At 44.4% G+C, this 25,306-nt stretch overlaps 1 protein-coding gene across 1 annotated transcript in view; it reads left to right on the top strand.

Moving 5' to 3' along the window:
* Nucleotides 1-25,306, top strand: part of rab4b (RAB4B, member RAS oncogene family) — an 86,616-nt gene that overhangs the window by 39,034 nt on the left and 22,276 nt on the right. The window contains exons 2-4 of the mRNA XM_072269861.1: nucleotides 14,972-15,052; nucleotides 16,856-16,970; nucleotides 21,455-21,517. Of these exons, the coding sequence (XP_072125962.1) occupies nucleotides 14,972-15,052; nucleotides 16,856-16,970; nucleotides 21,455-21,517 (259 nt within the window). The remainder of the gene's footprint in view (nucleotides 1-14,971; nucleotides 15,053-16,855; nucleotides 16,971-21,454; nucleotides 21,518-25,306) is intronic.

Genomic DNA, 25,306 nt, shown 5'->3' with positions numbered 1-25,306 from the left:
GTTGCTTGTAACAAATTCTGGTTCAAATCAGCAATTGGTTAATTAACAACTTTAAAGATAAAGATAAAGGATTAGCTTTATTTGTCACATGTTCTTCACTCTGGAAGACACTAGCAGTATGGTGGAAGTTCCAGGATTCAGGGGTTATGAACTTACTGTAACTAGAGATAAGGTTCTTGGGAAACTGAAATGTCTGAAGATAGCTAAGTCACTTAGAGCAGATGCTGTACACCCCAGGGTTCTGAAAGTGGTGGCTGAAGAGATTATGGAGGCGTTAGTAATGATCTTTCAAGAATCACTAGATGCTGGAATGGTTCCAGAAGACTGGATAATTGCAAATGTCACTCCACTTTTTAAGAAGGGAGAGAGGCAGAAGAAAGGAAACTATAGGCCAGTTAGTCTGACCTCAGTGGTTGGGAAGATGTTGGAGTTAGTTAAGGATGAGGTCTCAGGGTACTTGGAGGCACAATAAAATAGGCCATAGTCAGCATTGTTTCCTCAAGAGAAAATCTTGCCTGACGAATCTGTTGGAATTCATTGAAGAAATAACAAGCAGGATAGACAAGGAGAATCGGTTGAAGTTGTGTACTGGGATTTTCAGAAGGCCTTTGACAAGTGGCCACACATGAGGCTACTTAACAAGCGACAAGCCCATGGTATTACAGGGAAGTTTCTAGCGTGGAAAAGCAGTGGCTGACTGGCAGAAGACAGAGAGAAGGCATAAAGGGCACTTTTTCTGCCTGCCTGCCTGTGACTAGCCTGTGATGGGACCAATTCTTTTTACACTATATGTCAGTGATTTGGATGATGGAATCGAAGGCTTTGTTGCAAAGTTTGCAAACGATATGAAGATAGGTGGAGCAGCAGGTAGTTTTGAGGAAATAGGCTACAGAAGGACTTGGATTAGGAGAATGGGCAAAGAAATGGCAGATAGAATACAGTGTTGGGAACTGTATGGTCATGCATTTTGGTAGAAGAAATGAAAGAGTTGACTATTCGTCAAATGGAGAGAAAATACAAAAAAGCAGAGGCACAAAGGGACTTGGGGGTCCTTATGCAGGATTCCCTAAAGGTTAATTTGAGTGTTGAGTCTGTGGTAAGGAAGGCAAATGCATTTTAAGAGTACTACAATATAAAAGCAAGGATGTAATGTTGAAACTTTATAAAGTGCTGGAGAGGCCTTGCTTGGGAGCATTGTGAGCAGTTTTGGGCCCATTAGGGTGTGCTGAAACTGGAGAGGGTTCAAAAGAGGATTGAATGTCTTGTCATGTAAAGAGCGTTTGATAGCTCTGGGCCTGTATTCACTAGAATTCAGAAGAATGAGGGGTGACCTAATTGAAACCTATCGAATGGTGAAAGGCCTTGATAGAGTGGGTATGGAGAGGATGTTTCCTGTGGTGAGAGAGTCTAAAACCAGAGGACACAGCCTCAGAATAGAGGGGCATCCCTTTAGAAAAGAGATGAGGAAATTCTTTAGCCAGAGAGTGGTGAATCTGTGGAATTCATTGCCACAGGCAGCTGTGGAGGCCAAGTCTTTATGTATGTTTAAGGCAGAGGTTGATAAATTCTTGATTGGTCAAGGCATTAAGGGATACGGAGAGTAGGCAGGAGATTGGGGCTGAGAGGGAAAATTGGATCAGCCGTGATGAAATCGCAGAACAGACTCGATGGGCCAAATAGCCTAATTCCACTCCTATGTCTTATGGATTTACAGTACATCAAAACACAGTGTCCACGGTAACTATCAGGTGCCATGGTAGAGTAGTGGTTAGTGTGATGCTATTACAGCTTGGGGCAATTTCAGAGTTCAATTACAATGTCATCCGCAAGAAGTCTGTACGTCCTTACTGTGAGTGAGTGCTCCAATTTTCTCCCATATTGCAAAGACATCGCAGTTGGAAACATAGAAACATAGAAAACATACAGCACAATACAGGCCCTTCAGCCCACAAAGATGTGCCGAATGTCCCTACCTTAGAACTACCTAGGCTTTACCCATAGCTCTGTATTTTTCTAAGCTCCATGTAGCCATCCAGGAGTCTCTTAAAAGACCTTACCATCTCCACCTCCACCACCGCCGCCGGCAGCCCATTCCACGCACTCACCACTCTGCGTAAAAAAAACTTACCCCTGACATCTCCTCTGTACCTACTTCCAAGCACCTTAAAACTGTGCCCTCTCATGCTAGCCATTTCAGCCCTGGGGAAAAGCCTCTGACTATCCACACGATCCTGTCATTATCTTGTACACCTCTATCAAGTCACCACTCATCCTCCGTTGCTCCAAGGAGAAAAGGCCAAGTTTTCTAAACCTATTCCCATAAGGCATGCTCCCCAATCCAGTCAACATCTGTGTAAATCTCCTCTGCACCCTCTCTGTGGTTTCCACGTCCTTCCTATAGTTAATAGGTTAATTGGTCATTTGAAGTTGTCCTGTGATTAGGCTAAGTGTTAAGTAGGTGGGTTGCTGAGCGGTGTGGCTTGTAGGGCCAGAAGAAACTGTTTGGCAATGTATCTCTCAAAAAACACAGTGAAGCACATCTTTCTGCGTCAACAACAAATACAGTCCCGGGATGTGACAGGGCAGCCTGCACTTGGCCCATCATTCAGTGGAATGTGGGAGGAGACTGGAGAATCCAGAGGAAACTCGCACAGTCACAGAGAAGCAGGGAAATTGATCCCCACTCAGTAATCATAGTCGTAGGGTCATAGAAAAGTACAGCACAGAAACAGGCATTTCAGTCCATGCCACAACATTTAAACTGCGTACTCCCATTGACCTGTACTGGGACTGTAGCCTTCTGTACCCCTGCTATCCATGTACCTATCCCAACTTCTCTTAAACGTTGAAATCAAGTTCATGTGCACCACTTGGGGTTGTTCCACACTCTCACTGCCCTCTGAGTGAGGAAGATTCCCCTCATGTTCCCTTTAAACTTTTCACCTTTCACCCTTAACCCATGACCTCTGGTTGTGGTCCCACTCAACCTCAGTGGGAAAACCCTGCTTGTGTTTACCCTGTCTATACCCCTCATAATTTTGTAAACCTCTATCAAATCTCCCCTCAGTCTTCTACATTCTAAGGAATCACGTCCTAAGCTGTTCAATCTTTCCTTATAACTCAGGTCCTGCAGACCCTACAAAGTCCCTGTATTGTACAAGTGGCGCTGTAAAGCGATGCAGTAATCACCATGCTACTGCGGCTGCCCGAAAACTTTATTAAAACGTCTGAAAAGTCCCCAACCCAAAATGGAGTATTAGCCAAATGCACATGAGTTAGTCTGTCAATAGTATCACCATGTACATTGCTGGTGGCTAAATTAGAAATTACTTGTGTTCAGAATGCTGTTGAGCCACTGCCTACAGAGGCATAGCTTCCCATTGGCTCCGAATGTTGGACAGGGAAGAGTAATTGAGTTCAGATTATGAGAAGGGGTTCTTAGTCACCTGGTCCCCCAGGTGAGGTTTTGACATCCCTTTGGGATTGTACCATGGAGAGCATTCTAATTGTCTGGTATGGGGGGGGGGGGGTGCTATTGCACAAGATCAAAGTAAGCTGCAGAAAGTTGTAAACTTAGTCAGCTCCATCATGGGCACTAGTCTCCATAGTACCCAGGACATCTTCAAGGAGCAGTGCCTCAGAAAGGTAGCATCCATCATTAAGGACCCCCATCACCCAGGACATGCCCTCTTCTCATTGTTACTGTCAGGAAGGAGGTACAGGAGCCAGAACTCAATGCTTCAGGAAGGGCTTCTTCCCCTCTGCCATCTGATTTCTGAATGGACATTGAATCCATAAACACTATATCACTACTTTTTTATTTCAATTTTTCACTACTTAATTCAACTATTTAATAAATATGCATTTACTGTAATTCAGTTTTTCTCTTATTATGTATTGCATTGTACTGCTGCCGCAAAGACAACAAATTTTACAACCTGTTCTGGTGATACTAAAACCCAATTCTGATTCTCCACCAAATAGATTTCGACAATGTTAATCCATGGAGACTCAAATCACTAGTCAAAAGTTGTTGAAGAATCCAGGTTAATTATTATTTTGTCCCAGTTCCTTTTGAATTAATTCCCAGGGTGTGGGAGTCGCTGACATTTATTGACCATGGAATGCCCTTTACATGAACCATTCTGTTGGTGAGGTTAACAGTCTGTAACAGAAAGAGAGAGTAGAAATTTTCTCAAAGTTCAAATATATATAGTGTATATATAGCTAGAGTGCCTAAGACTTTTGCACAGCTCTGTAGTAATTTTATGTATTGTGCTGTACTGCTGCCACAAAAAAAAAACAAATTTCATGACATATGAATGATGATAACCCTGATTTACTGATCTGGGTCTCTATTGTGGACTGAGAGTGGGAAGGGAAAGGGGAGGGAGTGGGAAGTACCAAAGAGACATCCGGTAATTATCAATAAACCAACTGTTTGGAATCATGTGACCATGCCTTGTGTCTCAGGTCTGAGTGTATTTGTACCCCCTCCGCTTGATGCTGTCCTGGTACTCGTGCCACCTGTCCCACACCCCTCCTGTGGCACTCCACCCTCACCGTTCCTAACAGGCTTTCGTCCTGCCACATGGAGAAATACAGCATTGTGTAAATGACTTAGGTGCCCTGCCTGTGTGCTCAGACATTTCCACAGTGCTGTGTATGTCACCGTATACAACCCTGAGATTCATTTTCTTGTGGGCATACTCAATAAATCCATAACAGAATAATAGTCATAACAGAATCAATGAGCAACCTCAGTGACTTGGGCGTTCAACCAATGTGCTAAAGACAGACTATGCCGATTTTTAAAAAAGTAATTAAATAATAATAAATAAGCAATAATTATCAAAAGCGTACATGAACCTGGTCTGGAATAAAATTAAAAGGCTTGATTCTGGACAATCCAGACCCAGTCCAAAGACACTTTCTATATACCTGATCCTGCTCCACAGCCTTGCCCACAAGCCCAGTACAACACCCACTCAAACCAGTAATGTGGGGTTTACCTGAATGGCCCCAATTAACATGGAATAATGTATGCTAAGTGGTGTAGTTATTAATTTATGAAGCTCTGCTAAAGTCTGCGAAATGTCAGGGGAGTGACATTAGCGAAATTGAGGTTGGTGAGGGAGGACTATGCAACGCTGCAGAATGCACATGTCTGCTTTGAAGTTTCATTCTGTTTAGTGTGTTTGGGAACAGACAGCCACATGGCTCAGTCCTTTCACTGATCCTTTGATCACATTTATTTTGCTTCATAAAGACTCCATTATATGAAGCATCTGTGCCATTAAGTATTACTTATAAAGCAGAATTTCTTGTAAATATGCATGCTAAGAGAAGAGGTGAAGTAATACTTTGCTTCAATTCTGTAACCTGTTTTCACCCATCATTTGCTGGAGGCATAGTCTGGTTGGCTCCTAGTATTTTCTGGTACTTACATGCTACCATTACACTGCTGATGTTTCGGGCAGCAATGAAGGTCCTCCATCTCTGTCTATGTAGAAGGATTCTTCACTGCCATTTCCATAACAGTTGTTTCTTGACCAGTCAGTGTTGTTCGCCCTGAGATGAACTCCCGAACCTGGAGGAACAGTGGACCACTATTAGTATGGCCTCTATCCCTTGACCTGTTTGGCATGGGTGTCCCTACCAAGAGCCAAAGCACAAGGCCCTGATCCCAACCAACGTAGCTCCCAGGTCATTGAGGCACGCAAGCCTCCAAACCCTGTGTGGAGGTCCAATCACAAACGAGAAAATCTGCAGATACTGGAATCCAAGCAACACACACAGAATGCTGGAGAAACTCAGCAGGTCAGGCAACATCTATGGAAACAAGTACAGTTGACGTTTCAGGCCGAGACCCTTCGTCAGGTCCTGATGAAGAGTCCTGGGCCAAAACATCGACTGTACTCTTTACCATAGGTGCTTCCTGACCTGCTGAGTTCCTCCTGTCTTCTGCGTGTGTTCGTACAAGGTTGTGGTCCTCTTGTTTTCTGATGGACAATCTCCAGATGTGCAGTTGGTTGCAGTGTTTTGTGAGGTGACAGTCCAGAGCAAACCTACTTGTCACTTGAGGATTCATCTGGAGTTAGATACTCCTTGTCTCTGTCCCACCAGCAAAAATCACCTGGACTGAGAGTGACGTGCTGCTTCCTCTACCTTTTCACACCAGTTGTAGGGAATAAACTGCATGCCTCTGTTTGAATACGGCTTGTGTTTCAAGTCTGGCCAGGGTATCTCCTTGCCTCTCTGCAGCGTGTTGTTTCATGCTACTAATGTTAGTAGTTCTCTTTCTTGTTCTCACTGTTGTAACTCTCATCCGTTTGAGCTTTCGCAATCACCCAGCTCAGCGATCCTTAATGAAGCTAGTGGGATATTTTTAAAAAAACATCAGGCTCCTGAACCAGAGTGGGTTTAACTCCACTGAACTCAACACTAAACTGACTCCACATCCTGTTGACTCACGTTCAAGGACTCTACAATCATTTTCTCAATATAATTTCTTTTTCTGAAATTTGTTATTGGCACAATTTGGCCTCTTTTGCACACTGGATGTTTGTCGGTCTTTGCTATGCGTGGCGGTTGTCCAACGATGACAGGAAACCTGTGCGGGAGAGTTTTTAAAGTGGAAAAGCTGTTGCACTGAGGCAGTTTCACTCTCTCGACCTCAGGAGTCGAAGTCCAGTGGTATGAACAAGCGTCTCAAACTCGGGTTTTCCTTCGTTGCAGTGGATGGCCACGACCTTGGCTCCCCCTTCACTCTCCACAGTGCATTGCAGTACCGCCTTCCTAGCCTTTGGATCTCACTGTAGATCTCAGCTGCCAGAACTGACTTTGCCTGCTTGGGCAGGCATGACGGTATCTCACCGGGGTACGAGGCTGACGGCTACCCTCACCTGGTTTAGCCCTCTGATTGAAGCTGGCTACTAAGGTGAGGTCACTGCCACAGGTGGGAGCTGAGTGTCCGCTGGGGACCAAAGGTGAGTGATCTGCCCCAGAATGGACACGACAACCCCCTTCACCAGAGATGCCTCCCCTCCCCCCCCCCCGGACACCCCATATATCCCAAAATATATGGATGTTCATAATTTCTATTATATTTCTTTATTTACCTATAAGTGCCTGCAAGAAAATGAATCTCAAGATAGTATATGGTGATATGTATGTAGTTTGATAATAAATTTACATTGAATGTTGAAATCTACTTGAATTTCTTTGAAGACTGTGATGTCCCAGAGCACCCCTCACAGCTGGTGAAGTGGGTTTGATCGGTAGTAGTTGGGGTATTGAACGCATCTTACTGTTAATAACCTTTTTGTTTGAATATGAGATGATGTGCAGAAGAGGAAATATAATGATTCCAGTAAGTGCTTGTGTGTGTGAGAGAGGGAGAGGGGATATTCAACACCATGCATGAGCAGTTCAGCTCCCCTGACCTCTCTCCCCTCAGCCGTGAAAGTGTTTTGCTTCCAAATATTTATCTCTTTAGATTGCTCTGGGTAAATATGCCTACGTAGCATCCAGGGGTGGTTCATTCTAGATTCTAACCACTAGCTGTTTTTTTTCACATGACCTGGTGTGATGCAAGGGAAAACTTTCACGTGTAGGTGACAGACAAAGACGTTTATCACACTGACCTTCATTAGTCATGGCACTGAGAATTACGTTGCAGCTGTATTCATCATTGGCGAGGTTGAATTTGGAGCACTGCGAACCGTTTCCGCCACCCAGTAATAGGAAAGATTTGCTGTCTGTTAAACTGCTGGCATTTAGGGCAGCAATGAAGATCTTCTGTCTCTGTCTGTCCATACGGTCATGCACACAGTTCTAGAAAGATTCTTCATTGCTATTTCTGTAACAATTGTTTTTTGAGCAATCATGGTTGTTAGTCCTGAGCTGAACCCCTGAACCTGGTGAACCGCTCTACCCTTTGACCTGTTTGGCATAGATGGCCCTACCACGAGGCCAAAGCACAAGGCCCTGACTCCAGCCAACATAGCTCCCCAGGCAATTGAGGCACGCAAGTCTCCAAACCCTATGAAAAGGATGTGGCCCTCTTGGAAGAATAGGAAAGATGTTGTTCAACTGGAAAGGGTGCTCAAAATATTTATGGTGGTGACTATAACTAGAGGGTACTAGTTATAGGGAGAAGTCGGAAAGACGAGGCCTTTTTACTTGGAACGTATGAGAAAGCTGGGCGACCTTAGAGAAATGTTTGCCATTGTGTGGTGGGTGGTTATGGTCTTTTACCCTAGGGTAGGAGAGTCCAGTACTAGGAGCACAGGTTTAAAGTGAGAGGGGAAAAGTTTAAAAGGGACCTGAGGGGCAGCTTACTCATGCAGTAGGTGGTGAGTGTACGGAACGAGCTGCCAGAGGAAGCGGTTGAGGTAGGGACAATAATATCATTTAAGAAGCACTTGAATATGTACTGTACGTAGAAGGGCGTAACTTAAAGGGAAAGGGGCTGAATGCAGGAAATTGGGACTAACTGGATAGGCGCAGTCATTGGCATGGACTCATTGGGTTGAAGTGCCTGAATTTGTGCCCTATTGCTTTATGACTCTTAGCATGTAGCAAATAGTTGTGATACAGACTCATCATCATGTGCTGTACCTTATGACATGGGCGATCATGGTCTTCCAATGACTATGATTCTTCTTGGCAAATTTTTCTACTGAAGTGCTTTGCCATTGGCTTCTTCTGGGCAGTGTCTTTCCAAGACGAGTGACCCCAGCCATTATCAATACTCTTCAGACGTTGTCTACCTGGTGTCAGTGGTCGCATCACCAGGACTTGTGATCTGCACCAGCTGCTCGTACGACCATCCACCGCCTGCTCCCACTCTGTTGCTGAGTATATTCTAGACCGGGGTTGGCAAACTTTTTGCCTCTGTCGGCCGGATTGCGTATTAATGAGCGGACAGTGGGCCAGATAAATGCCATAAAAACTTGAAATACAGGAATTATCCATTTAAATACATCTAGTTATGTTTTGCCTCAAATTAATGAATAACACATGCTAGTAAATCATTGTGCTTAACCAAGGATGCTAATTAGTAAGTTTAGTTTTTCTGCCCCACCATTGCTGGTGCCCCATCAGTTGTGATGCCAATTAGCTTCAACACATTAAGTTTCACTTCTGACATCATTTTCAGCAAAGCTTCAAAAATGTCTGCTTCAGTAAGTATCCTTCATAGGAATTAATCGAATAAACTCTTCAAAAATTTGAAAAGTTGAGGTCATTCCTCGCACAAACACTGCAAGTTGAGCAGTCTCTCTCAAGTCTATACTCTCAACGAGCGCAATTGAAAAAAAATGCAGTTTGTTGCAGGCATCCCTTAAACAACTTTTAACATCTGCTGATATTTCTTCAACTCGCCGTGTGATCATTCTTGCTGACAGGCTGATAGATGTAAATAAAGATTGCTTTTCTGGACAAACAATATCCACCACTGCCAGTAAACATTCTTGGACAAACTCTCCATTTGTAAAAAGCTTCGTCTTTTCTGCAAAATGCTTTGAGACTTTGTAGCTGGCAGGGGTATTTCCTTCATTTTCACTGCTTTTTCAGCACTCAGCGTCTACCTTCCTGCGTTCTGCATTCATTGCCATTGGAATTTCTTTGATTTTATTTCGGAACGCGAGTTATTCAACAAGTATGATAGCACATGTACATATCTGGATATTTAGCGTGGATTTCTTGTTAAAACACAATGACGCTATTTCTGTTTACAAATTTGAACGATCCCATCTGAAAACCTGTGCGTGCACAAAGAATAATACATATTAATAAAGTAGTCTGCCTTCCTGTCATTCGTATATACCAGTCTGGATCAGAACAGAACCTGGGGCCAGTGTAACAAGACGCCATGCATGTTTATCAGTGTGGTCGCGTGAAACACTCAGAATAAGGAAAAATCGCTGGCGGGCCGGATAAGCATAGTATCCCAATATTTGCTCGCAGGCCGGTCAGAATACCTTCGCGGGCAGTAGGTTGCCTACCCCTGTTCTAGACCAATAGATTTTGGGTATTAAAGCAATCACTCGAAAGGCCTAGGTTTCTTGAAGCAAAGTGAGGCGAAAGTAAAAGATGAACCATGATGGAGAAGGCACAAAGGGGGTGGTGTGCCCTAATGAGACGATAGTGTCACTGTGGTTAAGATTTCAATGATGGAGCTGGCGGAAGGTGATGACTCATCACAGCAGCAGTGAAGGCAGAGGAAGGTGCATCTGTGAAGGGTCCTCAGCCGTCTTGCATTCCATGCCACTGATTCCTGACCCTGATCTGTCAAGGACCGTATGGTAGCTGCCCATGCTTCGGCCTCTCTACAAAGCCACACGCAGGCATTCTCCACGAGGGGAATCAATCCCAACATCCTGGGTAGGTGGATCCCAGATTGGCCAACAGAGTCACCTGAGGACCCAGCAATAGACCACCCTCATACTCGATTTGAGTGATCACTGCTATGGTGTATGCCTCGATCTAAGAACTCCTAGTGAGGGAAGACTCGAGTTCTGATTCAGGATTCTCGAACAGCATCTGGCTGCATTGAGTAGTTTCCGCTTTCGTGGTTTGGGTCAGTGAACCACACATCACTCATAAATGGTATTAGATTTTATTATCTAAGTACTTATGTCACCATGTACAACCCTGGGAATCATTTTCCTGCCTGCATACTCAGCAGGTCCATAGATTAGTAGCTAAAATAGGATCAGTGAAAGATCAACCAGAGTGCAGAAGACAACGAACTGTGAAATGCAAATGTAAATAAATAAAGAGAACATGAGATAAAGAGTCCTTAAAGTGAGGTCGTTGGCTGTGGGAACATTTCAGTGATGGGGCAAGTTATTGAAGAGCCTGATGGTAGAGATGTAATTATTGTTCTTGAACCTGGTGGTGCGAGTCCTGATGGCAGCAGCGAAAAAAAGAGCATGGCCTGGGTGGTTAGGATCCCTGATGATGGATGCTGCTTTCCTACATCAGCACCTCATGGGAAGGCTTTGCCTGTGTTGTATTGGGTGGAATCCACTATCATTTGTGGGATTTTCTGTTCAAAGGCATTGGTGTTTCCATACTGGGCTGTGATGCAGCCAGTCAATACGCTCTCCATTGCACGTCTATATAAGTTTGTCCAAGTTTTAGGTGTCGTGCCAAACCTCCACAGACCCAGTACTGCAACGTCAGGCCCCTTTTTTTCAGCACTCCCTTCAAAATCACCCAAACCTGATTCCTTCACTTAGACACTTTATCATTTCCTGTCAGAGTCACCTTATGTTTAGATACTCCTGTGCTTAGTGTCACTTTATGTACAGACATTAGTCTATGCATTTAAACTAAACTTGTGTATATACGGCCACTCAGTTACCTGTACATTGCGTTTGGTAGGATTGCTTTTATATTTATTGTGGTTTTGGTTCGTTTTCCTTATTGTGTTTTTTTATATACTGCATTAAATCTGAAGTGACGATCATTTTGTTCTCCTTTACTGAAGAGTGACAACAAATAGTCTTGAATCTTCCCCTTTTAAACTCACCCAGTCGTTGTTTGCCACTCTCCTTTTAAATGTGCTGTGTCCCTGTTCAAAGTAAATTTATTATCAAAAGTATGTGTACTGTACGCAACCTTGAGATTCGTCTGCTTACAGGCAGCCACAAAACAAAGAAACCCAATAGAACCCATTTAAAAAAAAGAAACAGTCAAACACCCAATGTGTAGGGGAAAAAAAAACAAATTGTGTAAACAATGAAAATAAGCGAATAGCATTCAGAACTAAAGTTCATGAAAGTGAGTCCACAGCCATGAAGCTAGTCACAGCCGATCCAGGAGCCCGTTAGTTGCAGGGCCACAACCTCAGATCAGCACAGAAACAAGCGAGCCTCTCGATTAGCGAGCTGAACACCGGCTCGTTCCCTCTCCACCAGCCCAGACACACTGGCCTTTTCCAATCTGGCCTGATACTTAAATCGACCAAACAGTGTGTCGTGCCGTCCTCACGGACCCAGACGCCGCTGTCTTGACCCTGCCTCGCCTTGCCTTGGTCCTGCCACTTTGAATCGGCTCCAGGTCTGCTCCAGCAATGACCAAACATTGGCTCGTTCCCCACTCTGGGGCCTGAGCCCTGGCACCATAATTCGGCCCATGCACGCCATGCTGCAGCTGTCCTGCACCTTTGAAACTTCATTTCACACCGCAAGAATGCCATGTCATGTAAAAGCTCCACTCTGAAGGGCAGTTACAGTCTATTGATTGCAGAGATCGTTTGAGAAAAAATGTGATTTTAATAAAGTAGTTAGCAGTTTTGTTTGCTGCCAGTAAGCCGTCACTGTGTTTCGCCAGCGCCTTATTAAACTGGAAAATAAAATGTACATCTCCAAGCACGCTGAATTCATTAGAAAATATATTGAACCTTCGTATAACATCTTACAAGTGATCTAAGTTGCTTAGGGTGTTAACTGAAATTTGGTCGGTCCTGCACCACCCAAGTTCTGATGGTGCCGGATTACTCAACAACTGACTGATGTAGGGAGATGGTTTCAGCCACGGATCATTTAAACAGAACAACAGGCTGTGTGTTATGCACCTTGTACTAGTTCACATTCCTCTCCGGGGAGAAGGGTGAAGCTCCATAAACAACCAGCAGCACTCCGAGCTTCCGAGTGCCCGGAGGGCTGACGCAGCCAGCGGCGTGGCCTCTGTGTAACAGCTGCACGGAGCCACGTCTGCCAGAGCAGACCCACCCTGCTGGGACACTCGGCAGGGAGCGATTGAGCTCTTGCTGCAGGAAGGAGCTGTACAACAAGTGCCTCACTCGGGGGCAGTGAAGAAACCGGCTCAAATCAGATTTATTATTACTATGAAGATTGCAATCTGAGTGTCACACACCCTATTACTTAATCAATTAACTTATTGAGACTAAATAGCCCTTCAAGCTGCACCTCTCAGCAAACCCTGATTTAACCCCAGCCTAATCAAAGCACAAAGTCAATTTTATTATCAGCGTACATATATGTCACCATATACAACCCTGAGATTCTTTTTCCTGCGGGCATACTCAGCAAATAGATAGATAGATAGATATACTTTATTAATCCCGAGGGAAAATTGGTTTTGTTACAGCCACATCAACCAAGAGTAGAGCGTAAATATAGCAATACAAAAACCACAAACAATCAAACATCAAAATGCAAACTATGCCTGATGGAAAATAAGTCCAGGACCAGCCTATTGGCTCAGAGTGTCTGACCCTCCAAGGGAGGGGTTGTAAAGTTTGCTGGCCACAGGCAGGAATGACTTCCTATGACGCTCAGTGCTGCATCTCGGTGGAATGAGTCTCTGGCTGAATGTACTCCTGTGCCCACCCAGTGCATTATGTAGTGGATGGGAGACATTGACCAAGATGGCATGCAACTTAGACAGCATCCTCTTTTCAGACACCACCGTCAGAGAGTCCAGTTCCATCCCCACAACATCACTGGCCTTACGAATGAGTTTGTTGATTCTGTTGGTGTCTGCTACCCTCAGCCTGCTGCCCCAGCACACAACAGCAAACATGATCGCACTGGCCACCACGGACTCATAGAACATCCTCAGCATCGTCCGCCAGATGTTAAAGGACTTCAGTTTCCTCAGGAAATAGAGACGGCTCTGTCCCTTCTTGTAGACAGCCTCAGTGTTCTTTGACCAGTCCAGTTTATTGTCAATTCGTATCCCCAGGTATTTGTAATCCTCCACCATGTCCACACTGACCCCCTGGATGGAAACAGGGGTCACCGGTACCATAGCTCTCCTCAGGTCTACCACCAGCTCCTTAGTCTTTTTCACATTAAGCTGCGGATAATTCTGCTCACACCATGTGACAAAGTTTCGTACCGTAGCCCTGTACTCAGCCTCATCTCCCTTGCTGATGCATCCAACTATGACAGAGTCATCCGAAAACTTCTGAAGATGACAAGAGTCCGTGCAGTATTTGAAGACCGAGGTGTAAATGGTGAAGAGAAAGGGAGACAAGACAGTCCCTTGTGGAGCCCCAGTGCACAGTATTGCAAGCACACGTACTGTGGTCTGCCTCTATATATATATATATAATTTAGAGAGAGACACATATATACACACACACACACACACACACACACACACACACACAGGGATAGGTAGCAGAGAAGGAGTGCCAGGTTGTGGGTGACACAGGTGCAGACACACCCAGCCCTGAGACACCAGACAAGGTCATTTGATTCTAAACAATTGGTTTATTGATCATTACAGAATGTCTCTCTGGTGTTTCCCACTCCCTCCCCTCTCCCTTCTCCGTTTTCCAACCATGATTCCCCTCTCCCTGCCCCCTTCCCACTGTCCGTCCACAATAGAGACCCAGATCAGAATCAGGTTTATCATCACTCACATATGTTATGAAACTCTTTTTTGTGGCAACAGTACAGTGAAATACATAAAATTACTACAGTACTGTGTAGCAGTCTTAGGCACTGTAGCTATCTATATGTGTAAGTCTAAGATCTTTGCACAGTACTGTTCTTGAGATTTATCATTTTTCTTATTATTCTTTATTACGATGTACCACCAATTTCACGACATATGCCAATGATATTAGACCTGATGCTATCTGATTTGGAGTATGGAACCAAGTAAGGCAGGTGTGGAGGGCAGGGGAACCATCGGGAGGAGTGTGTGACGTTGGGCAGATAGAGTGTGGGTGGAGGAGGCTAACCGTGAGCCTGATGTGAAAGTACTGCTCGGCAGCATAGGAGCAGGGAAATGCAACAGCCTTGAAGGGAACACATTGAATTGTTTGTACTTGTCTCCCGCAATGTGTCACCCCCTGGAAGTGCACAACGGTGATGTCATATGGCAGATTTCAGAACTGACCTAAGGTTTAAATTACATCCCTGCTTCCCAAGGGGTCAGTCCCCCTCTCACTGTATTGAATCTGTTTCTCTTCCTCCCATAGATTTCCTGTTTAAGTTCCTGGTTATCGGCAGTGCGGGGACAGGAAAATCATGTCTTCTTCATCAGTTTATTGAAAACAAATGTAAGTCTGTCATTTAAATGGAGTTTGCTTCTTGCAGCTGCAGCTGTGCTCTGAGTCTCGAGCTGCATTCACTGCAAAGACTTTGGTATGGATGTACACTCAGTGGCCACTTCATGTGTATTCCTATATGCTCTTCTGCACACCACTGTTGTAACACATGGTTATTTGAGTTACTGCCGCCTTCCTGCCTTTCTCCTCTGACCTCGCATTAACAAGGCATTTTTGCCGTCCGAACTGCTGCTCACTGGATGATTTATTTTTAAATTTTTCACACCATCCTCTATAAACTCTATAAATTGTTGTGCATGAAAATCCCAGGAGATTAGCAGCTTCTGGGATACTTAGAACACCCCATCTAGCGCCAACAATTGTTGCCCGGTCAAAGTCAGATCACAATTTCTTCCCCATTCTGATGTTTGGTCTGAACAACAACTGAGCCTCTTGACCACGCCTGCATGCTTTTATGCATGGAGTTGCTGCTACGTGATTGGCTAATTAGATATCTGCATTAACAAGCAGGTATACAGCTGTACCTAATAAAGTGGCCACTGAGTGTATGTTGGGCAGAGGCCTGTGCTCCTTCCTTGTCCTTGTGCCGTGGAGTGCCCCTGTTTGTGGTAATATTGTCAAATTTCTTCCTTTATAAATTTGTCCTGTGTTTTCTCTTGGCTTCCTTCTCTTTGCTCAAAAGATGCAACCTCTTGGCGAGTTCCCTGGCAACCTGGGTCTACAGAGCTAATTCACATGCTGTAACCCAGGGCCAGTGTATCTCTTCTCTTGCATGAACTGTTGTTTGCAGGATGAGATGCTGTAATATGTTGGCCTTCCTTCTCCCTGCAATAACTCACGATTCACATCTGCCTGGAGGCAATTCTGTTGAGAAACAATTATCACTGAGACTGACTATTATAAGCTCCATTAGGTATACTTTCCACTATGGATCATTGAGCAGAGTGCAGGAGAAGCAGAAAACTGATTAGATTTTTTTTCCTCCGACCCTTGTGGTTTACTGGTACCGTGCCTTTTCCAACCCCTGCCCGTCACACTCTCTCTCCAACGCCACGTCACCTGTGTTCTTTCTATCACCCCTGCAGAGCCCCCTCCCTGTCATGTTCCTATTTAAATCCCACATAAATCTGTTACTCAGGAGATCTTGTTAAGATCTAAAGGATGATCAGCTTTTTATTTATTTTTTTATTTACTGACAGCACAGAATAGGCCCTTCTGGCCCTTCAAGCCACTCCGCCCAGCCTGATCCACCCTGTGCCTAATCATGAGAAAATTTACATTCGCCACTTAAGCTACCGACCGGTACATCTGCAGACTGTGGGAGGAACCCAGCCGGTCACGGGGAGACCGTGCAAGCTCCTTCCCGACAGTGGCAAGAATTGAACCCTGGTCGCCCGTACTGTTAAGCATCATGCTAACCACTAACTTACCACAGTGGTTTGCACAAAAGGTGGGGGGGGAGGGCAAGTTTCTAGCTATCCTCATTCCCCTTTCCCAACCTTTTTATTCTGGCATCTTCCCGCTTCCTTTCCAGTCCTGAAGGAAGGTTTATTCGCCCAATACTGTTTGTTCGTTTCCACAGATGCTGCCTGACCTGCTGAGTTCCTCTAGCACATTGTGTGTGTGGCTCTAGATTTCTAGCATCTACAGATTTTCTCATGCAGATGAGCAGGTTATTTTCTAAAACCAAAACTCCTTCAATGTGGAGTTGCTCAGTGGTGTGAATAATAGTTTTCTGACTATCTCCTTCACTGTTAAACACTGTACTTAAGCCTCTCAATGTACTATGTCCAGTCAAACAGGATTCCAACCACACGATCGGAGTGGAGTTCGGATCAAAAGTAGTTAATGTTGGCGGCAAGACAGTTAAACTACAGATCTGGGACACAGCAGGGCAAGAGCGTTTCAGGTGAGCCCAAAACTATACATCTGTTTCAAAGTTCAAGGTAAATTTATTATATGAGTACTGTAGTAATTTTATGTATTACACTGTACTACTGCTGCAAAAGGAAACACATGTCATGACATATGTGAGTGATGTGTTCTGTGCTTCCAGATATAAATCTCACTTGTTCGTTCGTTACGTCCCATGTCGTATAACGTGGGCGACTGTGGTCTTTCCATGACCATGATGGTCTTAGCACATTTTTCTACAGAAGTGGTTTGCCATTGCCTTTTTCTGGGCAGTGTCTTCACAAGACAGGTGACTCCAGCCATTATCAATACTCTTCAGAGATTGGCTGCCTGACGTCAGTGGTCACATAACCAGGATTTGTGATCTGCACCGGCTACTCGTATAACCATCCACCACCTGCCCCCATGGCTTCACGTGACCCTGATCGGGGGTGGGAGGAGGGAGGGGGTTAAGCAGGTGCCACACCTTGCCCAAGGGTGATCTGCAGGCTAGTGGAGGGAAGGAGCACCTTACATCTCTTTTGATAGAGGTGTATCTCCACCCTGCCATCTACCTTTTTCATTTGCTCTTTGTTATGGCTTTGTTCTTATGTTTACTTCTGCGTACTTGTGATCACCTTCCCTATTATTTTTAGGCACTCTTTACCTTTCCTGAATCCACAGTCTCTTACTTTGTATTTTTTTACCCTTTTTAAGCGGCAGTTGCCCACCTTCCAACCTTAGTGCATTAAGTGTCAGTCTTCTTGTGTCCCTATTTTGGCTTCAGTAATTTTTTCATGTTATTTTCTGATCACCTTCATGACCAGTTGAGAAAATGACTACAGAAATGTGATTTTTCTGGTCGCTGTGACTGTCTCGGTGCCTTCACCAGCCAGGCAGATGGGTTTGAAGCCTGTTTACGATTCTGTGCGCAGTGAAGTGAACTGAGCACACAGTGGTTCCCTGTTCCTCAGAGAGCCGCTGATTGATGGAGATTTGCCAAACTCAATGAGTCATAGAGTCATCCACCTCAATCTAACTTCTCTACGCTGACCAATATTTTATATCTGAGCTAATCCCATATGCTTGTATTTGGCTGATATCTCTCTAAGCCAGGGGCTCCCAACAGTTTTTAAGTCATGGACCCCTACCATTATTGACGGGGTCCACAGACTCCAGTTTGGGAACCCCAACAGTCTACACCTATGTATGTAACTGGGAAAAAACCTTTTAAACCTAATTATACCCTCCTCCACCACTTCCTCTGGCAGCTTGTTCCATGTACTCACCATCCTCTCTGGAACATGTTGCCCCTCAGATCCCCTTTAAATCTACCCCCTCTCACCTTTGCACTCAAGTTGTAGGCTCCCCTACCCTGACAAAAAGGTAGTTCACTTTATCATAAACATCTATAAGGTTATCCATCAGCCTCTTTTACTCCGGGGAAAACTGTCCCAGCCTATCCAGTCAACTCAAACGTTGGAAAGCTGCAGGATCAGGACAAGCCAGATGATGGATCAGCCATTCCAGTGTCTCTCGGGTCTCTGGTCTCCCTCTCAAATCTGTGCATTTGTGATGTTTATTGTGAACAAGGTGCCAAGTAAATTTTATCAAGGTACATATATATCACCATATACAACACCGAGAAAGAAATCTCTGGTAAGGCTAAATTGGACTGCTTAGACACAGGAAAACTTCTGTTGAAGGTGTAAAGATCAATTTGCAGCACAGAGTCGTGTGTGTGTAGAGGTAGAGACAGATACATTGGAACATTTAAGAAATTCTTGCATAGCACTAGGATAATAGAAAAATGGAGGGCCGTGTTAGAGAAGGTTAAAAAGTCAGCAGCACAACATTGTGGGCCAAAGGGCCTGACTTGTGTGGTAATGTTCTATATTCACAGTGAAGGCATCCGTTAGTCTTGCGAGACCATGGACCTGCGCCTGGAAAGTCTTCACTCTCCAGGGCTCAGGCCTGGGCAAGGTTGCATGGAAGACCGGCAGTTGCCCATGCTGCAAGTCTCCCCTCTCCATGACACCAATGTTGTCCAAGGGAAGGGCATTAGGACCCATACAGCTTGGCACCAGTGTCGTCGCAGAGCAATGTGTGGTTAAGTGCCTTGGTCAAGGACACAACACGTTCCCTTGGCTGGGGCTCAAACTCACGACCTTCAGGTAGCTAGTCCAAAACCTTAACCACTTCGCCACGTGCCCACGTATTCACAGTAGGTGCAAAGAAACTCAATAGAATCAGTGAAAAATTGCACACGAACAAAGACAGACAAGCAACCAATGTGCAAAAGATGACAGATTGAGCAAATACATAAAGAAAACAAAATAATTATAAATAAGCATTAAATAATATTGAGATCATGAGCTGTAGAGTCCTTGGAAGTGAGTTCATAGGTTATGAAGTCAGTTCAGCGTTGAGGTGAGAGTGAAGTTATCCACACTGGTTCAGGAGCTTGATGGTTGAGGGATAATAACTGCTCCTGAACCTAGTGGTTCAGGTCCAAAGGCCCCAGAGGATGGGTTTGCAAAGGTTCTCTGTTCACTTGCAAAAACTCCACCCTCTGAAGTTCCCACTCAGGTGCCCCTTAAATATCTAACCTTTCACCCTTAACCTATGACCACTAGTTCTAGTCTCTGTATTTTCAATTGGTCGATATCCCACTGAAGCTTTTGACAGCCTTCCTCACTATCTCCAACTCTCTCAATATTTGTGTTTGCCTACAAGCTTACTCTTCAGCCTATCTACATTTTCAACCAATTTTTTTTCACATGTACAGTACTGTGCAAAAGTCTTAGGTACATATATATAGCTAGGGTGCCTAACTCTTTTGCACAGGACTGAATTAGTCAACGTGGAGCAAAGGGCGAGTTTGGGAGTAAAAGAATGGCGAAGGTGCGGCACCCCAGGAGGGGTGTGGGGCAGGTGGCAGAGAAAGAGTGTCAGGGGCAAAGTGGTGGTACGGGATGCAGACACAGCCATCCTGAGACACCAGGCAAGGTCATTTGATTCCAAACCAATGGTTTATTGATCATTGCAAGATGTCTATCTGGTACTTTTCACTCCCTGCCCTCTCTCTTCCCCTATTCCTAGCCATGATTCCCCTCTCCCTGCCCCCTTCCCACTCTCAGTCCACAATAGAGACCCAGATCAGAATCAGGTTTATCATCACTCACATATGTCATGTTTTTTTCTGTGTGTGACAGTAGTACAGTGCAATACATAAAATTACAAAAGTTTTAGGCACCCTAGCTATTTATGTGCCTAAGACTTCTGCACAGTGCTGTGTGTCATAAAGAACAGAGGTCCCATCACTGGTCACAATCCTCCAACCAGATCAACACCCATCTACCACTATTCTGTTTTCTCTGCCAAGCCAGTTTTCAATACAAACTACCAAACCCACGTAGTCGTAATCTTCTGGATCAGCCTACAGTGAGAGAACTTGTCGCAAGCTTCACTAACGTCTATGTAAACGATGTCCCTGCCCTACCCTCTTCAGTCAAATATTGAGTTACTTTTACTGACTGAATAATTAAGATGTAGAAGCACTGGCTCAGTTGCTGGATCAATTATCCAGGGGTTCATGCTGCTGATCTACAAGCATCTGGCTTTGGTGGTATTGGTTCAATGGTTCCATTTAATATCAGAGAATGCATTCAGTATACAACCTGAAATTCTTACTCTTCACAGACATCCATAAAACAGAAGAAAAACCCCAAAGAATGAATGACAGAAAAACATTAGCAACCCCAAAGTCCCCTCCCTCCTCCCTCCCACGCACAAACAGCAGCAAAGCATCAACCCTCCCCCAACTTGTTCCATCAAAAGGCTTCATCCCCCCCCATGACCCACCATGAAAGCCCCCAAAGAGACCATGACCTAGATTCCATCAAATACCACTATTCATCCCAACAGTTCGCTATCCCACAGGCTCTCTCGCACTGACGAGGGAAAGCGGTATCACTCCTGCCACAGTGAGCGAGGAAGCAACAATTAAATTCAGTGAAGTATTTTCCCAGTTTGGAAAAAATAGTGCTGAGTGCTAAATTATCAAATTTTTGTAAAAACTTACCTGATTCTATAATGTCCCACAGATGCTGTGGAAGCCAAGCATTGGGTATATTTAAAAGGGAGGTTGATGAGCTCTTGATTAGTAAGGGTGTCAAAGGTTAGGGGAGAAGGCAAGAGAAAGGGGTTTTGAGGGGGACGATAAATCAGCCATGATCACGTGGTGGAACAGACTCGATGAGCTGAATGGCCTAATTCTGCTCTTGTGTGTATTGGTTTCCAGGGAAGGAGATCAGCTGTCTTAACCCACACTGAAAGTTTGACCATACACCCATTTCAATATGGTTTACTAATGCCAGACTTTCAGAGTGGCCTAGCAAGACACAGTTCAACAGGAGTCATGCTGGAGCTAGCGATTTAATGTTCTGCAAATTAATCTTAAGCTCATATTTTCTTTGTCTTTTGCTGTTTTTTTTTCAGGTCGGTAACAAGGAGTTATTACCGAGGAGCAGCAGGTGCACTTTTGGTATATGACATCACAAGGTATGTTCCACTTATGTTCTGCTCTTCTTCATACAAAGTAACACGGCAGTGATTTGTCCATTAGGTAAAACCTGTTTGTTCACTCGTTATGTGCTGTGTCATATGACGTGAGTGATCACAGTCTATCCATGACCATCTTATTCTTGGCAACTCTTTCTACAAAATTGCTTTGCCATTGCTTTTTTCTGGGCAGTGTCTTTTCAAGACGGGTTACCCCCTCCCCACCCCCACCCCAACCGTTATCAATACTCTTCAGAGATTGTCTGCCTGGCACCAGTGGTCACATAACCAGGTAACCAGGACTTGTGATATGCACCAGGTGCTACTCCTTGCCCAAGGGTGACCTGCAGGCTAGCGGAGGGAAGAAGTGCCTTACACCTCCTTTGGTAGAGACGAATCTCCACCCCACCACCCAACATAAACAGTACGTCTTGGTTGAGCTTGTATTTGCCAGCATTTTCTGCTTTGTGATTCCATTTCAGGCATCTTTTTTTATGCAAGGTTGTATATGGAAGGAAGATGGTAGAGGGTTTGAGAGAGGAAGTTCAAGAACTGGGGTTGGCTCATGGAAGCCACGACCGTCAGTGGCAGTGTTTAAGTCCAGAGGGGGAGAAATGCAGAGATTTTGGAGAATGGTAGGGCTGGCCACTGAACGTAATACTGCAGGAGCAAACTGAAAGATCAGAATTAAGTTTAATATCACCGCCATATGTCATTGTGGCAACAGTATATTGCAGTACACAATAATAGACAAAATGTGAATAACACACTGAATGTTTGGCAAATTTAGTATATCTTGTGTGTGTGTGTGTGTGTGTGTGTGTATAAATACATATAATAGTTACATTAAATAAGTAGTGCAAAAATAGAAATAAAAAGTAGTGAGGGAGTGTTCATGGGTTCAATGTCCATTCAGAAATCGGGTGGCGGAGGGGAAGAAGCTGTTCCTGAATCACTGAATGTGTGCCTCCAGGCTTCTGTACCTCCTACCTGATGGCAGCAATGAGAACAAGACCTGGTTGACGGGGGCTCCTAGTGATGGACGCTGCCTTTTTGAGGCATCGCTCCTTGAAGGTGTCCTGGATTCTACACAGGCTAGTGCCCATAATAATGGAGTTGACTGGGTTTATAACTCTCTGCAGCTTATTTTGATCCTGTGCAATAGCACCCCCCCCACCACCACCACCCTACCCCCATAACAGGCAGTGATGCCCTCCGCGGTACAGCTAGAAATTTGTGAGTGTTTTTGGTGACATATCAAATCTCCTCAAACGCTTAATCAAATATAGGCACTGTCGTGTCTTCGTTGTAACTGCATTGATGTGTTGGCTCAAGGTTAGATCCTCAGAGGTATTCACACCCAGGGACTTTTGAAATTGCTCACTCTCTCCACTTCTGATCCCTCCACAGAGTTGGCGTTTGAAATAGTGGGCAATTTGTGGAAAACCCATCAAAGCTGATTTATCTGAGCATGAATTTGGTGGGGCCTTTACCTTCTCAGTTGACGAAACTACCAGTAAATCTACATTTTAACAGAATGGTGGCTACCAGAAGACTTAATTTAGTTACAGACTAGATCCTGATTACGGAATAAAATGATTATCCACAGGTCTAGCTGTAAATTTCTAATTTTCTATTACAACAGTTGATGCATGCTATAACATAATTATAACAAGGGTGGAAATGCGTCTCTGCCAAAGGAGGTGTAAGACAATCCTCCCCTCCGCTAGTCTGCAGGTCACCCTTAGCCCCCTGATCAGGGTCACGTGAAGCAGGTGGTGGATGGTCGTATGAGCAGTAGGTGCAGATCACAAGTCCTGGTGATGCGACCACTGACACCAGGCAGATAATCTCCAAAGAGTGTTGATAATGGCTGGGGTCATTGTAAAGACACTGGCCAGAAGAATCATGGTCATGGAAAGATTATGATCACCTACGTCGTACAACCCAGCACATAACATAACGGAAAATATATTGGTTATTAGTCCTTATGATTCTTTCTCCGATAACGTGTACCAACAAATTACTATAATTATCAAGCTAAGAGGGCATTATTAATAACAAAATTTGCATTTGTACTGTACCTTACGATATCTAATTCATGCACTTTGTTTATCTATGTGTAATTCATTTGTAGATTTCTTACTTTCCCAAGTTATTATGTGTTATGTGTACTACAGTGCTTTACTCTCTGGTTCGGAGAAATGTCTCATTTGACGGTATATAGTTAAAAGGCAATAAACTTGATTTGGGTAGCTGGCCTCACAAATTTGGTACACCCTGAAGCCAATATGGTATTTTTGAAATACAGCCACAGTTCGAATGCTGAAAATGCAGGGCAAGCTCTCATGAGCCAGAAGAGGTAATGGTAGTCGTTGAACCATTTATCAGATTATGAGGTCAAGAGCCCGTCTTACTGTACAAGGGGACCATTCAATAGTCTTATAACAGCAGGTTAGAAGTTGTCCTTGAGCCTGGCCGCACCTTCAGGCTTTCATATCTTCTGCCCAGTGGGAAGGAGGAGAAGGGAGAACGGTGTTTTGCTTAGGTTAGCTGCTTTGCGAGGTAACGAGAAACAGGGTCCATTGAGAGGAGGCTGGTTTTCTTGATGTACTAGGCTGTTTAGGATGGTGCTGAATACTGATAGCTCGGGGTTGAGGAGTTTGATGTTACTAATTAGCTTGCAGACATTTGATCACCAGTCAAGATTATATCCTCAGTGTGCAGTTGTTGGTGTTTCTCTCTGGGAGTGCTCGCGTTAATATAGGCTACCCACCCCCCCAAACCCTGTTCTCTTACTTCAAAATAGATACTATCTACAAACCCCTAGAGCCAAAGAAACGTGAGCCAATCGAATTCAAAGGTCCCCCTCCACAAGCTAGAAGGTGAAAGGTGAGACCAGGTGAGGGGGAAAGGTAGGTGAGTGGGGGAGGGAAGATGAAGTGGGAAGCAGGGAGGTGATAGGTAGAAAAGTTAAAGTGCTGAAGAAGGAGGAATTGAAATACTCCCTGCTTTCTAGTATAATCATATATTAATGTTATTTAAACCCAATGACAGCAGTCAACGTAACCACAAGTAATTTGAAAGGTAAGAAGCACATAGGATACGCAAACCAGTTTTAAGTCAAAGCAAGTACCATAGCAAGTAACTTGCTAAAAAGTCTTGGAAAAGGGCAAAGCTTCGGGCATTAAGCCAATGCAGCTGAAAGCTTGGGAATGCGCCAAGTCAGGCACCATTGGAAATGAACAAACAGTCAACTTTTTGGTCTGAGACCCTTCTTCAGGACCGAGAACAACAGCCCGAAATGTCAACTATTTATTCATTTCCATAGATGCTGCCTGGCTTGCTGAGTTCCTCCAATGTGATGTGTGTGTGTTGCTTTGGATTTCCAGCATCTACAGAATCACAATTGGGTTCAATATCACCAGCATATGTAGTGAAATTTGTTGTTTTTGTGGCAGAAGGACAATGTAATATAAAAATGTGAATTATAGTAAATGTAAATATATATATCTGTGCCCGCGATGTAGTGCTACCTGCACCCAGACTTTGGAGTAAGAGGTCCTGGGTTCGAATCTGGCCGGCTCCTCGTATGAGTTCCACCTGTGCTGGGTTGTGTTTAGCTAGCAACTCGGCCTTGTAAAACAGAGAAATGCTAAAGAAATGGCAGAGTTGCTGCCCGATGCACCAAATGAGGCACGGGGACGTAATTTACCCCGATATATGTGTGTGTGTCATTGGAAATTGTCCTGAGATTAGATTGGTGTTAAATCAGAATTGTCGGGGTTA

Source organism: Mobula birostris, chromosome 10 (assembly GCF_030028105.1).
Source record: "Mobula birostris isolate sMobBir1 chromosome 10, sMobBir1.hap1, whole genome shotgun sequence".
In the NCBI taxonomy this organism is placed as follows: domain Eukaryota; kingdom Metazoa; phylum Chordata; class Chondrichthyes; order Myliobatiformes; family Myliobatidae; genus Mobula; species Mobula birostris.
Note: the sequence above shows the minus strand (reverse complement) of the source record. Positions and strands in the feature narration are given on the sequence as shown.